This window comes from Carcharhinus amblyrhynchos, chromosome 2 (assembly GCF_965287045.1).
Source record: "Carcharhinus amblyrhynchos chromosome 2, sCarAmb.v2.hapA, whole genome shotgun sequence".
Lineage (NCBI taxonomy): Eukaryota > Metazoa > Chordata > Chondrichthyes > Carcharhiniformes > Carcharhinidae > Carcharhinus > Carcharhinus amblyrhynchos.
This window is the reverse complement of record NC_137325.1, coordinates 92536789-92554665: the sequence shown is the minus strand read 5'-3', so window position 1 is coordinate 92554665 and position 17877 is coordinate 92536789. Positions and strand designations below refer to the sequence as shown.

Here is a 17877-nt window from a genome sequence, read left to right as displayed (position 1 = left end):
AAGGTCATATAACATCCTCTGTAGTATAATTCTATGATCATATTGTTTGCTTTTTTCAAAAAAAGCATACGCATATCTGGCTTCTTTGCATCAATAAATATAGATTTGGTTTCCTTAAAGTATAAACCTACCAAGGAGCATGAAATTCAATCAGCACTATTTCTTTGTCTGCAATGAAGGAATCATAGTTTGCGTCCGTCAAAATCCAAACTCCATTTTCTTCCTTGACAGATTCATCATCCTCCTCTCCGTCATCATTATCATCATCATCATCACCACCTTCTTCCTCTTCTCCATCCGATTCTAGAATGGAAAACAAGTTTCACCACTGTGCAAGGATACCAAAATATGAAGCATATTTTACGACCACAACCAATGTTAATTGTTGAGCAAACCAAATCCCAGAGGGCAACTTGGCCTGAGCCATATTCTTTGTATTCTGATACGAAAGCACACTGAACTTAGTAACACAACATTCAGTAACACTTACGATTTTAAAGTTGCAAGTTTAATTGGAAAAAATCTTAAACACAAAATTATAGTTAATAATTGGTCATTCTCCAATCTATCAAAAGATTCCATACTTGGTAAGGCCCACAAATCAATACCCTCCAGACAATAATTCCTTATGTTAAACTATAAAAATCCAAGGCAAAACTGTTACTTAGTAGAACATACCACTCACTTATGTTCAACTTTGCTGGGGATAAACATTTAAACTTGCAGCCTCAAGACCTTTCTGGCTTAACTGGATGCCGATTCAAACTGCAACTCTTCCAGCAGCGCTTTCTTTCACAGCTAACACATCAAGCAAATCTACAATTCCCTTTCCCTTCTTTCAGTTCAGATTCAATTGTTCTAAATTTTTCTTTGAACTCAAGTTTGCCAAGATAAAAATTTTCCATGTTATTTCTGCTTTTGGGCCAATAAAATGTAATATGCACTTTGCTGTTTACCCAGGGAACTCTTGTAAGATGCAAAATCTTTCTGGTCATCTGACTTCCTTCAATATGCCAACAAAACTTCAGCTTATTTAATAAAATGCAAGTGTCAGATCCAACCCTTTCACTTATAGGTCAAACCCACCATATTGAATTACAAATACACAAATCTAATGTCTTCATTGCAACTTTTCTGGGTAAAGTCTCCATTAATATTCTCCAAGCTTCATTAAAATCTCAGATATGCACTTTACAGAATACAATATTTTCCCCAAAATATTAAAATTCCCACATACAAAGTGAGAAGAGGGCCACCTCGCCCCTTGAGCCTGCTCTGCCATGCCATTCATTGTGATGGCTGATCTGATTGCTTTTCTAATTTTACATTTCCATTGACCCAGATAATCTTGGGATTATTTTACCCAACAATAATCTACCTCCATTTTAAAAATATGGAATAACCCAGCCTCCACCGCTTTGAGACAGTCATACAACTGAAAAAAAATCCTCAAACAGCAATCCCTAATTTTAACTGTGTGGACTCTGCTAAGAGGGAACATCCTTTCCATTTCCATCATATGCAGACTGTCCAGGATCTTATGAACTTTAATCAAGTCGCCTCTCACTCTAAGTTTGTGGAAGCAAAACTGTCCAACCTATCCTCATAACAACCTGTTCATTCCAGGTGTCAATCTAGTGACCCTCTGACAAACTGCCACTAAAATATTTATATCCTTTGTTAAATGAGACAATGTGCAGAGAGAGATTGGTCTCACCAATGCTTTGTATTGCTGAAGTATAACACCCTTACAATTTCTCTTGTGATTGTGTTGAATACTGCTATCCTTTATTCCATGTTACAGTACTTCATAATTGGACAGGGCTAGCACTGTACATGGCAAGTTTTTTTTAAAATAAAGCCATGGACCCACCATAATAAGATTAGACCATGGCAAACCATTAATATCCATACTGTAAAGATCAGTTTAATATTCAGTGCTTTGAGGGTAAGGATTGATTGATAATTTCCTACACTGGAGTCATTTCTCAACTACATTTCAGAAAGCGATTTACAAAACAAGTTTGAGACAGGGCAGTTCTTAGCTGTACGCAATACAAGTCAATAGATCATTAAAGTAAAAAGGATCTTAGAACTTGAGCAGATTCAACAACAGCTTTTACACAGTGGCTGACTCAGGTCACTGAGTTGTTAACTAGTATAAATACAGGAGGTTTAACAGATGTACACTAAGTAGCACCAAGTCTGCTTCAAGACTCGACAAAGGATTTAACTCTGAATTTGGTACATAACAGAATTGCAGCTTGTCTTTTTTGCAAAAACTCTTGAAGACAGCACACTGGATAGAGCAGGAGACCAAAAGCTAAAGCCCAGAGGCAGTAATTAGATAAGCAGCTACATGATTGGTGAGGTTAGGTTTAAGCTTTTTCCTTCTTTCTAAACAGTAGTAAACTAGTAGTGGGGAGATACAAATCTTATGCTAAATGTAAAACTTAATAAAACTACAAAACATAATTATGGATAATGGAGACATCTCCAAACCTGAAAACTGATTAGTTAAATAAAAACAATAAAGATGGCAACATTGATGTATTTCAGCTGTAGCATTGGCAGTGGAAGACATCGGTGTGATTCACAATCATTTCTGTAGCAAGTTCTGCAGCTCAAGGAACTCCAGCTCAAAGCTAGAGTTCACTGATGAGAAATTCTTAGTTTGGAAACTCAAGATATAGAATCAGTCTGGGTGGAGCACACGAGTGGAGTTTAAAGCAGCCACCCCCATCCGCACTGTAGCTGCGCTGCAGGATTGAGCATAAATCAAGAAATAATGGAGTCCGGCAGGAAATGTACTGCAATAAATGTGGGTGATTTTAATCTTCAAACAGATTGGATTAACCAAATTGGCAAAAAACAGCCTGGCAGGAGTTCATACAGTATACATGGGAGAATTTCTTAGAACATGTTCTAGAACAGGCTTTAGGCCTGGTAATATGTAATGAGAAAGGATTAATGTTTTATTAGTAAATGATCCTCTAGGTAAAACCGATCAGAATACAAAAATCCAATTAAGCATGAAATGTCTTAACTTATACAAATGTATGAAGATAGTTGGCTCAATTGGAAATAGAATGGAGGACAAGACAGTGAAGGACAGACTTTCCGCAGATATTTCTTAATTCTCAATAACAACCTATCCCATTGAGAAAGAAATATGCTATGTGAATGAGTGGCGCTAACTCAAAGTTAAGGATGGTATCAAGGTGAAAAAAACAAGACACAAGAAAGGCTTCAAGATTAGTGATAGCCAGAAAATTGGAAACTTTTAGAAAGCTGTAAAAGGATGATTAAAATGTTAATAGAAAGGGAGACATTGTAGCATGAGAGAAGACTAGCAAGAAATACAAAGTGAGCATCTACAAGTACGAAATATGGAACAGCAACCAAAGCAAGCTTTGGTCCAATAGAGGTTGAGGATGAGGTATTAATTTTGGGTAACAAAGAAATGACATTGACCTTGAAAACAAAAAAGCATCTTAATAGGAGAATATCAAGAAGCAAAAGGAAGTTAAAACAAAATCCAAAAGGAAAAGATACTGAGAAAAACTATTAGAATGAAAGGCCAACAGATCTCCAGGATGGATGACCTGTATGACAGTATCTTAAAGGGATAACTGCAAAGTTCAAGTACACTGGATGTAATCACCCAAATTTCCTAGATTCTGGAAGGTTCCAACAGACTGTAAAACCACACATTGAACATGTCTGTTCAGAATGGATCGAGACAGACAAAGGAAACAATAGGGGTTAGCCTAACATCTGTCTGAGAAAATGCTAGAATCCATTAAGGAATTAGTAATAGGGCATTTAAAACAAAATTGCTCTAGGTATAGGAAATAATTTTTGGCAAGTTTACGTAATAAACATGGTACATAAAAGGGCACCAAGAGATACAGCATATTTGGATTTCCAGAAGACATTTGATACAGGTGCCACATGAAAAGGTTACTGCCAAGAGCGCACTGTTGTTGGTCTGATATATTAGCATGATTACAGGACTGACTAAGTTAGGATAAATGGATTATTTTCAAGTTGCCAAACCACAAATGAAGTGCCAGAAGGATTGGTGCTGGGGCCTCAACTATTTATATATTAACAATCTGGATGAAAAAACTGCCTGTAATGTAGCCAAACAGTAGGATACGAGTGGACAAAAATTTGGTTGGAGAATGTAGGAAAATGAGGTTACTTGGAGGAATAACAGAAAAGCAGATTTAAATGGAGATACCATAGAATCTTGCAATATAGTAGGATCTGCGTGTATCTGTTCATAGCGAGGGGGATTGAATATAAAAGTAGGAGGTCTTGCTGCAGCTGTATAGGGCATTGGTGAGGTCGCAGCTGGAGTACTGTGTGCAGTTTTGGGCACCATACTTACGCAAGGATATTTTGGCCTTGGAGGGAGTGCAGAGGAGGTTTACTAGGCTGATACTGGAGTTGAGCTATGAGGAGAGGCTGAATAAACTAGGCTTGTACTCGTTAGAATTTAGAAGAATGAGGGGAGATCTCATTGAGACATATATGATGATGAATGGGATGGATAGGATAGAGGTGGAGAGACTCTTCCCGCTCAAAGGACAGTAGGACTAGGGGGCACAGCCTCAAGATAAAGGGGGGGGGCAGTTTAGAACGGAGTTGAGGAGGAACTTCTTCACTCAAAGGGTGGTGAATCTCTGGAATTCTCTGCCTCGCTAACTATTTTTAAGACGCGGGTTGATGGGTTTTTGATAAGCGAGGGGATTAAGGGTTATGGGGAGAGGGCGGGAATGTGGAACTGAGCCACGACAGATCAGCCATGATCTTATTTGAATGGCGGGGCAGGCTTGAAGGCCTACTCCTGCTCCTATTTCTTATGTTCTTAATCACATCACAAGTGATCAGGAAAATGAATGGAAGGTCCTAGATAGCCGGACAGGACAGTGCTGTGAAGGGAGACTAGGCCTGTGTTCTCTAGTTTTGAAAAATGACAGGCGATCTAACTGAAGCCAACAACATACTTGAATGAATAGAGGGTAGATGCAAACAAGACATTTCCCTTGGTCCCTGGACTTCTTGAGAAGTCCAGAACCAGAGGACAATTTCAAAAACAAACAAGAAGCCACTTAGGACCAAGAATTTTTTTTTATTCAGAGTGTTGTGAATCTTTGGAATTTTCCAGTTCAGAGTGCTATGGATGCTCAATTAAAGCAGAGTAGGACAAAATTTCTAAATACCAATGACAAACATATGGGGAAAAGCATTGATATGGATGATCAGTCATGATCATATTGAATGGCAGAGCAGCTTAGATGGATTGAATTGGCTTACTCCTGCTTCTATATCTTTGCTGTCTTTGGAGCACTAAAGTTGTGTTATAATTGGGGAGTCCACACCCACAGTATGGTGTACACTTTTGAGTCCTTACTTTCTGAAAGTTATAGTTGCATCACATAGCTGATTCTGGGGTGAAGGATTATCTTGTCTGGAAATAATGAACAGTTTGGGTCTATGCTCATTGGTGTTAAAAAAGTGATCTAATTCAAAAACAAGATCCAGAGGTGACCTGATAAGGTAGATGCTGAGACCTCATGATCCAGCGTATCCTCTGACTCGACCATTACCATCAAGCCAGGGGATCTATCCTGGTTCAATGGGAAATGCAGGAAGATATGCCAGGAGCAGCACCAAGCATACCCAAAAATGAGATGTCAATCTGGTAAAGCTAACAGGGTTACTTGCATGCCAAAAGCAAAAACAGCCAGTGATAGAGCGAAGTGATCCCACAACCAACAGATCAGATTTAAGCTCTGCAAGCCTGCCACATCCAGTCATGAATGGTGGTGGCAATTGAACAACTCACTGGAGGCAAAGGCTCTACAAATATCCTCATCCTCAATGGTGGAGCCCAGCATATCAGTGCAAAAGACTGAAGTGTTGAGTGGATGATCCACCTCAGCCTCCTCTAGTGGTCCCCAGCATCTCAGATGCCAGTCTCCAGCCAATTCAATCCACACAATATTAAGAAATGGTCAGAGGTACTGGGCCCTGATAACATGCCAGCAATCATACTGAACACTTGTGCTCCAGAACATGCCCTTCCCCTAGTCAATCTCTTCCAGTAGTTACACTGGACTGTAACTGCACCCACTCAATAGCACCCATGTCCCACAAATAAAGACACCTCCCCATAGAGAGCACCAGGAACAGAAATTTAATGATCCAGCCATATAGATATGGTGGTTACAGGAGCAGGTTGTAAGCCTGGCAGTATACAGTAATGAAGAGAAGATATTGATAACATAACTGGACAAGTGATCCAGAGACCTTGGCTAATGCTCTGAAGACTTAAAATGCACCAGTGACTGGAGTATGTACATTCAAATTAACATTTCTGTCAAGGATGATCATAAACATCTATCTGGTCCACTAAATGCCAGACAATTAACAGTTCAGCACATTGCTGCAAATGACAGGCTGAAGCATGTGCAATCATCTTCAGCCAGGCAGATTCAATGACGAACCAATCTCAGCCTCAGCTCGAGATCACCAACATCACAGCTACTAGTGGGGTGTGGTGAGATTGACTGCCCTGGGCATCAAGATGCACCAGCAAAACTGAAGCCAGTGGGCATTCAGGGGGTAACTTTCCACTAGCTGGAGATAGTTGCGGTTGTGGAAGGTCAATTATCTCAGCCCTGGGCCAACATTGCAGGAGTTCCTTAGCATAGGGTCGTAGGCTTAAGATACTAGATTATGATTTGAATGGGTGTAAACTGAGGGGTGGTTACTCAGTGGGACCATGGGTGGCCTCGTGCTTCATTCACCGAAAGCAAGCTCACAGGTACAGCAGGCAGTAATGGTGGCAAATACTGGAGTAAAAGATGACTCATGAATTAAGTCAAGTTTTAAAATGAAATTGGGACAAAATAAAGAAATTAGATAAAAGGGGAAGTGATGGCTGCAACTATCTGAAGGTGTGAATTAGATTAAACACTTGTTTTCCAACTACTATACTAAGTGACTAGGGGAATGCAATGATATGTAGAAATAGGTGTTAGAACTAAAGAGGCTAGTTCAAAGTGGAGAGAGAATATAAGTTGCTAAAAGTCTGGCCCACTTAAACAAAAAAATACTAGTAGGTCATTTAGCTCTTCAAGCCTGCGCTGCCATTCATTTTGATCATGGCTAATTAAATTCAATATCCTGATCTCACCTTCCACTAATTCCCTTCAGCTTCAGGAACTATATCTAACAACTTCAAAATCAGGTAATGTTTTGGCCTCAACTACTTTGTGGTAGTGAATTCCATACATTCACCACCCTTAGGTGAAGACATTTCTCCTCACTTCAGTTTTAAATCTATTGTTTCGACGTGTTAGAATTTAACAACATTCAACGAGATCCCCTCACTGTTCTAAGTTCCAATGAGTAAAATCCTAACTGACTTGTTCTCTTCTCATGAGAGGCTTGCCATTCCAGGTAAGCCTTCGCTGCGCTCCCTCTGTAGCGGGAGCATCCCTTCTCAGATGGAGACCAAAACTGCACAATACTCAAGGTGTGGCCGCACCAACATCCTATGTAAATTGAATACTCAAATTCTGTTGCTATAAAGGCCAACGTACACTTGCCGCCTTTACTGTTTGCTGTACCTGCATGCTTATTTTCAGCAAATGAAGCATGAGGACACCCACGGTCTCAGAGTATCCACCTCTGTTTACACCCATTCAAATCATAATCTGCCTTCATATTATTGCCAAAGTAGACAGCCTCACATTTATCCACATGAAGTGGAGGCAATGGCCTAGTGGCATTATCATTAGGCTATTAATCCAGGAACTCAATCTGAGGACCCAGGTTTGAATACCACCATGGCAGATGGTGGAATCTGAATTCAATAAAGAAATCTGGAATCAAGATGACCATAAAACCATTGTTGATTATCAGAAAAACTGAAAGAAAACTGCTGTCCTTTCCTGGTCTGGCCTACATGTGACTCTAGAGCCACAGCAATTTGGTTGACTCAACTGCTCTCAAATGGCCTTCCCAGTCACACCTTACAACCACGTTCTCAAGGGCAACTAGAGATGGGCTATAAATGTTGGCCATGCCCATGTCCCATAAATGAATTAAGAAAACATTGGCCCATACATTCAGCTTGTCTAAGTCACGCAGAAGCATCTCTGCATCCTCCTAACAGCTCACTCTTCCACAAACTTCATATCAACTGCAAATTTGGAGATAACAGATCCCTGTGGAACCCCATTAGTCACTGCCTGCCAATTGGAAAAGCTATTTATACCAACTCTTTGCATCCTATCCATCTAAGATTATTATTGGATGTTGTTTGGGAAAAGAAGCATTTTTCAGTTCAGAAAACCTAAGTAACTGGGAACAAGAAAACTGTAGTTAAGTGTACTGTTGTATACATTTAAGATAATAAATATTCTTTACTAATTGATAAGGCTGGACAGTTTCTTGTATATTTGTGAAAAAAAGCTATGTAAACCACTAAGTATTCCAAGCTACCCTTATTGCTGGAATTCTGACCAGTTCATTTATTAAAGCTTTCCTCCATCACAATTGGAAAATGTTCAGCACCATCTATAATTCCTCCAATACTGAAGTGCCTATGCGCAGGATTGGGCTTACAAGTGGCAAGTAACATTCAGACCACACAAGTAGTGAGCAATGACCATCTCTTGCTATACAGCATCTAACTACCTGCTCTTGACATTGTTGATAGTGGGAGGAATTCAACAGTGGCAATCTGGGTAGCACCATTGACCAGGAACTGAGCTGGACCACTCGTATAAATACTGAGGCTACAGAGCAGGTCAGATGCTGGGAATTGACCTGCATCAATTCCCAGCAAATAACTCATCTCCCTAATGCCTATCATCAACAATTCACAAGTCAGTAATTGCTGATAATGGGCAAGAAATACTGTTTTTAAATCACAACATAAACATCCTGTAAAAAAACCACGTATGCCAAACAGGCATACTGCAGCTATGTGGCAATATATTGTCCTGTACTCAAAAGATGCTTCAGCCTTCAGCACGTGTATTTATGTTCTCTTGTTACTAAAGTGGAGCTTGTCAGTGCTATGTAACTGTCAAAGCGTTTAGAAATTATATCAATTTTCTGCATTCAAATAACTTCATAAGAACACAAGAAATAGGAGCACGAGTAGGCCATCTGGCCCTTTGAGCCTGCCCCGCCATTCAATAAGATCATGGCTGATCTGTCGGGGCTCAGTTCCACATTCCCGCCCTCTCCCCATAACCCTTAATCCCCTCTCTTATCAAAAACCCATCAACCCGCTTCTTAAAAATATTTAGCGAGGTAGCCTCCACCACTTCAACGGACAGAGAATTCCAGAGATTCACCACCCTTTGAGTGAAGCAGTTCCTCCTCAATTCTGTTCTAAACCACTCCCCCTTTATCTTGAGGCTGTGCCCCCTAGTCCTACTGTCCTTTGAGCAGGAAGAGTCTCTCCACCTCTATCCTATCCATCCCATTCATCATCTTATACGTCTCAATGAGATCTCCCCTCATTCTTCTAAACTCTAACGAGTACAAGCCTAGTTTATTCAGCCTCTCCTCATAGCTCAACCCCGGCATCAGCCTAGTAAACCTCCTCTGCACTCCCTCCAAGGCCAAAGTATCCTTGCGTAAGTACAGCGCCCAAAACTGCACACAGTACTCCAGCTGCGGCCTCACCAATGCCCTATATAGCCGCAGCAAGACCTCCCTACTTTTATATTCAATCCCCCTCGCGTCCAACATGGGTCGACCAATGTGCAGATTGAAATCCCCCATAACTATGGCTGTCCCATTCCTGCACGCCGCACTTATTTGCACGTTAACAGCCCACCCCACCTGCAGATCATTATTCGGGGGCCTATAGACGACACCCACCTCAAATAGTTCACACAGTCACCACTGGCAACACTTGCTACTTCTGAATGAGTGTTACTTGCTCAAACTGCACCCTATGTTCAGGCACATAATCTGGGCTTTATAGAGAAGATGTTGTGTTGTCTTTGGGTGAGATGAACCTAGGCGTCATCTACCTACCCAGACTGATAAAGATTCCATGGCATTTTTTTAAAAAAAAGGAGCAGGGAGCTCCCCTTATATCTTGGTCAACATTCACTGATCTTGTCTGGCAGAGTTTGCCAACTGATTGCGGTGCTTGTGATCCATTGTTGTCAAATGTTGCTTCTTATAAAAGAAACATCCACTAAAAGTACTATGACAATGCATCTGTTGACCTCAGTGTAGTGCATATTATCAGCTCACTACACTCCAGATTGTTCTTGCTATACAGAATTGAAACCTTTTTTCTAGAGTATCAAATATACGTTTGTGACATTAAATGATCATCTTGAGAATTATAAACTTTGAAAGAGTGGTAAATGAACTTGCAAGGTCAGACTGCTTTAGGGGAAAGCTGGAAGTCATCTGTTAACAGAAAAAAGCATGCCCAAAAATAATGCTGGGCAATAGTGAATTTAGGATAACTGCTTGGCATACAGGCTTTTCTAACAATCTAAAGAAAATAAATATGCTTACATGTATTGTTAAATGTATGAATGCAGGTCCTCAATGGTGATTATAGGAGGTTATACTTTCCAAGTTTGAATATCAGTTATGCAATAGGGGATAGTTTTCACATGAGCAGGAAATCTTATTAAAATCATAACGACCTCATTTCTAAATTTGAATGCAGTAATGTACATGTATTAAGTGTTAAGAAAATTATTGGACTGTAACGACCATGTCTTTTTCAGGACAGCAATGACAGCAGAACAAAGAAGGAACGCCACTAGGAAGCTTAGCTTTAGACAAATTAAAAGGGTAAGCAGGATGAATTAAAATACAAGGAAATGACTAGAGAAAAAGAGTGTTCCCATTTCCTTTCATAAGTAAACAAAAATAAAACAGCAGTTTATCTTTAAAGTACATCCTGGCAAAACAAAAGTAAATGATTCATGGATAATATAGAATGGATTGCATTGGCAAGAAGAGTGTACTAATGTTCAGGGGGAGATCTGTAACAAGCTAGGATGATTGAAATAAATGAAATGCATTGAGAACTAAAAAAATCAGATCAAAACATCCAAAACAGGACAAAACTACATTACAAGAGTGTCATCTAGACTTGAAATGTTAACTATGTTTCTCTCCATAGTTGCAGCCTGATCTGCTGAGTATATCCAGGATTTCCTATAGTGTTGGACCACTAATAGATGACCATGATAAATGAGAACAAGGTTGTTACTAAAATAATGAACCACTATTTTACAGTAGTGTTTACCAATGAAGTAAGGAGAAAAGGCAAACTTGAGGAAACAGCTAATAGCAAATATCAACCAGAAACCTGTAAAATTATGAGAATAACACCATAATGCTTGAGAGTCCAGTCACCAGTACTTTCCAGACATCACTGGCTTGGCTGAAACCTGGACATTCAAAAAGCAACAAACAGCCTTTTAAGAAGTGAGCATGAACTGACAAGTTAGACCTATAATCCCACCCCATCATTTGATTCTGATGAAAGATACAAGAATATCCTCATGTTGGAGATATTCACATCATATAGAAACAGCAGGCTATGTATAGCCAACTCATTAAATTTCTTCAAAAGTAGTTATGACTCTATAATACAGGGAAGATGGTGGATGTTTTATAACTGGACACCAGCAAAACATCTGCTATTGTTCATATAAAGTACAACATGAACTGAATTAGAAACAGCTTGCTCATTATGCAGTTAGCTTTAATGCCTGGAGAAATTTAAGAATCAACCATTTGTCTATGCAGTGCTGGAGATTTGACTTTGACTTATGTCATAGTGTCTGTGGAGCACACACAATTAGAAGCATTGGGAAATGATCAATGGAAAAGGACTTAGAAAAACTAGGTGTTTAAATTATAGAAGCATCTATAGAAATCTCAGCACACTGGTGTATCATATTCAAGCAAAGTGAGAAAATGATGCTGGAGTTTTGGTCAACAGGTCACTAGGTACAGCTGCATCATGTTCAAAGGCAACTGAGAAAAAAGCTATTTGTAATGTGTAACTTAAGAGGAAAAATGTTGTCCAATCTTGAGTGATAACACAAAAGTTTGGTTTCTTCAATTTAAAAACATTAAAATTATAAGAGATGGTTTAAAATATTCAGACTAATTTATTGGATGACCTGGAACTTCTCAGATAGCCAAGAGGCTATTTGAAGCACTGAGAATATTTGGCAAGTCTTCAGGAATGAGTGCACAACCTACAATTCACAAGTCATATGCTAATACCACGTTTTTTTTTACAAATAATCGATGCTGCCCATCATCCAAATTGTTTAAGCTACTTTTTAGGTTACAATTTTTTCAGATGATCTTAAATAATCAGCTATATCTTGCAGTGCGCTTATGTGAACGTGAACAACATAGAACATTACAGCACAGTTCGGCCCTCAATGTCATGCCAGGCTACGTCCAATCCCAAAATCAAGCTATCCTCTCCCTATAATTCTGGTGTGCCCCATGTGCCTATCCAATAACCGTTTGAAAAAGGTGCTTTTAAAAAAAGTACAAAAAATTACCTTAAAAGCAAATTTATAGACCAACAAGCACTGCCATCAACTCAAATGCAGAGTGCAATCTTCTTGATTCTTTGGCATCACTCCAAGGGTCTCAAAGCTAATTTCATAAAACAGCTAGAGGTGAATTTCACTCAAGCCAACTGTGTCCAAATTAAAATGAAACATCTTCAACTCCTGAAGTTACAACCTACTTGTGCAACATTTCAAGCATAATACAAAAAATTTATTCTCTTCCTGTATGCTGTGTTTTGTCAAGTCTCATGTGTGTTATTTTCATTACTGTTTACACAGTAAACAAATTACAACTACTGTATTTGGTAACATTAGAACAAGTTCCCCCCAACACTTCAGTTAATTCATAAACATGCAACTAAATGAAATCGAAAAACCAATCTTCTCACACAAGTAGCGTGTTAGCTTTCATCAAAAAGATTTGAGTACAGCAGTAAAGATGTCTTGCTTTAATTATATTTGTTTAAGAAGGGTGGCAGGCAAAAGGCAGGGAATTATAGGCCGGTTAGTTTAACGTCTGTTGTAAGTAAAATGTTAGAATCTGTCATCAAAGAGGAAATAGCGAGGCAACTTGAGGGGAATTGCTTGATAGAGCAGACGCAGCACGGTTTCGTTAAGGGGAAGTCACGTCTGACAGATTTATTGGAGTTCTATGAGGATGTGTCTAGGGCAGTGGATAGAGGAGAGCCGGTGGATGTGGTCTTTCTTGATTTTCACAAGGCGTTTGACAAGGTACCTCACAAGAGGTTATTGCAGAAGTTAAGGGTAGGGTGTTAGCGTGGATAGAGGATTGGTTGTCAAATAGGAGGCAGAGAGTGGGGGTTAATGGGTGCTATTCGGATTGGCAGTTGGTGACTAGTGGAGTGCCCCAGGGGTCGGTGCTGGGGCCTCAGCTATTTACCATTTATATAGATGATCTGGAGGAGGGAACCGAGTTTATGGTGTCGAAATTTGCTGATGACACCAAGATTGGGGGAACGACAAATTGCGCGGAGGGTGCGGAGAGTCTGCAGAAGGATCTAGATAGGCTGGGCGAATGGGCCAGGAACTGGCAAATGGAATTTAATGTTGGCAAGTGCGAGGTTGTCCACTTTGGTAGGAATAATAGTAGGAAGGACTATTACTTACGTGGCGAAAAACTGCAGCAGGCGATGGTGCAGAGGGACCTCGGGGTCCTTGTGCATGAGTCCCAAAAACCCAGCCTGCAAGTGCAGCAGGTGGCCAGGAAAGCTAATGGGATGCTGGCCTTCATAGCGAGGGGGATTGAAAAAGTAGGGAGGTCTTGCTGCAGCTGTATAGGGCATTGGTGAGGCCGCAGCTGGAGTACTGTGTGCAGTTTTGGTCGCCGCACTTATGCAAGGATATTTTGGCCTTGGAGGGAGTGCAGAGGAGGTTTACTAGGCTGATGCCAGAGTTGAGGGGGTTGAGCTATGAGGAGAGGCTGAATAAACTAGGCGTGTACTCGTTAGAGTTTAGAAGAACGAGGGGAGATCTCATTGAGACATATAAGATGATGAATGGGATGGATAGGATAGAGGTGGAGAGACTCTTCCCGCTCAGAAAGGACAGTAGGACTAGGGGGCACAGCCTCAAGATAAAGGGGGTGGCGGTTTAGAACGGAGTTGAGGAGGAACTTCTTCAAAGGGTGGTGAATCTGTGGAATTCTCTGCCCGTTGAAGTGGTGGAGACTGCCTCGCTAAATATTTTTAAGACGCGGGTTGATGGGTTTTTGATAAGCGAGAGGATTAAGGGTTATGGGGAGAGGGCGGGAATGTGGAACTGAGCCACGACAGATCAGCCATGATCTTATTGAATGGCGGGGAAGGCTCGAAGGGCTAGATGGCCTACTCCTGCTCCTATTTCTTATGCTCTTATATAGGGCTTTGGCGACACCTCACCTATACAATTCAGATCTACTTATCCAAGTAAGGATGTATTTGCTATAGAGGGAACATAGAGATTCACCAAATCATTCCCTGGGATGGCCCGATTGCCATATATGAAAGAACGAGATTAGGTGTCTACTCCCTAAGGTTTCAAAGGAGGGTGACCTCGGTCTCTCAACATCAATGTTAGTTAAGAGATCCCACCAATACGCTATTTTCTCAAAAGGCTAAAGAAATTTAGTATGTTCACTACAACTCTCACCAACTTTTACAAATGCAGCACAGAAATTATCCTTTCCAAATGTATCACAGCTTGGTTTGGCTCCTACCCTGATCAAGGCCACAGGAAACTACAAAGGGTTGTGAATGTAGACCAGTCCATCACACAAATCAGTCTCTCATCCACACTTCTCACCAGTTTGGAAAAACAGCCAACACAAGAATTCCACACATCCCAGACACCCGTCAGGCAAATACAAAAGACTGGGAACATATGCCAACTAACACAAGAACAGCTTCTTCTCTGCTGCCATCACTTTTGAAAGGACCTAACTTAAGTTGGTCTTTCTCCATCCCCTAGAGATGATTGAAATACTGGTCTGCACCCTCCTCTTCTCCCCTAGGTGACTACATATGGTATGCATTGTCTACATAACACACAAGAAACAATGCTTTTCACTTTATCCTAATAAATGTGGCAATAATAAATCAAATCATTGAAGATCACAAAATTCGTAAAGGGCTGGAAGAGTGGATGTCGGTAAGATGCTCCCCTAGCGTAGGAGTCTAAAACCTGGGGACGCAATAAACCATTTAAGAAGAATTGTCTTCACTCTGAAGCTGGTGATTCTTTAAGCGTCTCTATCCCAGACAGCTGTAAAAGCTCTATAACATATTCACAACAGACATAGATTTCTGGAGACTAAAGACATCGAGGGATATGGAAATAGTGCGAGAAAGTAGCACTGAGCTTGATGAGCACTGAATAGCAGACCCGCTCCAACGAGCACAAGATTTCTCTCGGTGCTTGCCCGAAGGGAGCCAGATTTATTTATTGTACGGAGAAACTTCAAAGTCGATCCCCTAGAGTCGCAGGCGTGGCAATACTTCAATGCTGGGGCTGAAAACCCCAAAGTCTCAAAGCGCCCGCCAACGCGAGCGGCTCCCCCAGGGAGGGAGGCCCCTATGATACTTACCCGGAGTGTCCTGGGCCAGCGCGATTAGGGCCAACTGTGCAACAAGGAGAAGCAGCAGCAGCCGCCACGCTTTCTTCGGCTCCATTCGAGCTCAGTGTGGTCCCAGGCCCAGAGCTCGCACGACTCAGCACCTCAAGCGCCTTCTCTCGCGCTCTGCGTCTGTCTCTTTAACCGCCGCTGTGGGTCTCGCGGCTGGGCCTCTTTAACCGCTGCCCACCCACGCCACCTCTCGCAACTCTGTCTCTCTAACTACCGCCACCACCGCCGCCGCCGCCCTCCAGTTCTGCGTCTCGCTAACTCCCTCCCCACTTTCCTACCCTCCCGCTCTGCGTCTCGCTCTCCCGCGTTAACAGCCGCCCACTCTTTTATAGACGGCTCCTTCCTATCCTCTCATTGGACAGCTGCTCTGAGTTGCCCTCTTCCTATTGGTGGATGGCGGGGTCCAATGGGACGGTGCCACTCTGTGCGTCAGGGAGGCGGCGCCGCCGGATCGGGGAGCGCCACGTGGGTGTTAGTGAATGGTGGAGGCGAGAGGGGTGGGTTCAGGGATGCATTGATTTCAGTGGGCGAGTTTTGCAGGGGTATGTGTATGAGTGACTATATTAAAATCAACTGGGGTTTGTAGCTGACCTGCAAAATTCCAATGAACGATTTCATTGTTCAGTTGTCAGTTATAGCAATAAGTAACTAGAGGTTTCTCAATGCAGTATTACTGGATAGGTCACCTCTACATTGTTGTAATACGGACTTGGGTGCTTTCAATTTAACATGCTGGCATAGTGCAGGTGTTTAAATTTGTTGAAAGTACGAAGTTTGGTGGAAAAGTAGATTGCCGGATGCAAAGGGAAATCGGGTTAAGTGAAAGAGCAACAAGTCAGATGGAGTATATTGTGGGTAAATGTGAGGTTATCCACTTTGATAGGAGGAATAGAAATTGAGTATTTCGAGACGCTGAAAAACTGTTAGGTATTGGTGTATCAAAATCGTATTGAAGCACCTCAGAGCGCAACATGCTCTATGTGAGAGATTTGGATATCATTACACTTTCTGTAACGACTATTTGAAATATTTTGTTCTTTTATGAATAAAATATATTTTTGCTAAAGAAAATGACCTTGTCCAAGAAACAAAGTTAACATGCAGATAGCATTTGGAAAACATTTATTGCAAAGACTTTAAAGTATTAGAATAAATGTTTTGGTTAAAAGCTGTGAAAGTAAAAGTGTAAAAGTGCTGGAAAATCTCAGCAGGTCTAACAGCATTTGTAGGGAGAAATTAGAGCCAAAGTTTTTTTGGTGTGGTTTACAGGTCATTGTGTCAAGCTTTGGTCTCTTTAAGGAAGGAAATAATTGCTGTAGAAGATCTGAAGAAATCGATTACAACGGATCTATACTAGTTTAGAAGGATGAGCAATGATTTCATCTCCACATGAAACTTTGGAAAGGTTTGTCAGGATAGATACTCAGAGGCTGGAGGCTTTTCCCTGGCCTCAGTCTTGAATGGTGGTTGTGGTGGTGGTGGTGGGTGTGAAAAGCAGGGTTGGGGAGAAGGCAGAGGGAGAAAGGGTGGCAAGTGCCATCTATAGTGCCCTGGACTTGGGGCATTCCCAACAATGGAAAGAATCCTGCTGCCTGGACATCCTTCTGGGTTTGGTGCAGGTGAAAGCTGATGTAGTTTGATGCCCAGGCATACAGCGTTTCTGTCATTTCACAGATGCACCTGTGCATAGAAGTACCTGCACAGGTTTCTGCTCGAACCCTGGAAAGACCTAGTGGCCACAAAGTTTAGGGCAGCTGTGACTTTCATGGCCACCAGGAGCAAGTATCCTGTTCCTCCTCTTGGTGTCAGGTATGCGAGAACCTGGCACAGGTGCCACACTGTCTCCCTTTGAAGGTGCAATCTTCAATGGCACATGTTGTCTGACAGCAAGTGAAAGGTCTAGGGCCTCCTGTAGACACCTGGCCTAAGTTGAATCTTCTGCTGCCCTCCTCATGGCTGGCAATTAAACCTCTGCAGCAGCCCCCTGATATTCAGACGCTGGCTCATGTAGTTTTGGATCAAGCCTGGTTTGGCACTGCTGCTCTTGTTACTGCCAATCTGTCTCGGCAGCAGTCAACAAGAATAAAGCGAGCTAGCCTGCGTTCTTTCTGGTTGTATCGCATCTTGGTATGGCTCCTACTC

General features: G+C 41.5%; 1 protein-coding gene across 1 annotated transcript in view; it reads right to left on the bottom strand.

The window, feature by feature from the left end:
• The window catches only part of pdia4 (protein disulfide isomerase family A, member 4), a 30560-nt gene extending 14607 nt beyond the window's left edge, over nt 1-15953 (bottom strand). Inside the window, exons 1-2 of the mRNA XM_080209246.1 lie at nt 15697-15953; nt 132-303 (exon numbers count right to left, since the gene is read on the bottom strand). Of these exons, the coding sequence (XP_080065372.1) occupies nt 132-303; nt 15697-15781 (257 nt within the window). The 5' untranslated portion in view covers nt 15782-15953. The remainder of the gene's footprint in view (nt 1-131; nt 304-15696) is intronic.
• Nucleotides 15954-17877: the final 1924 nt, after the last annotated feature.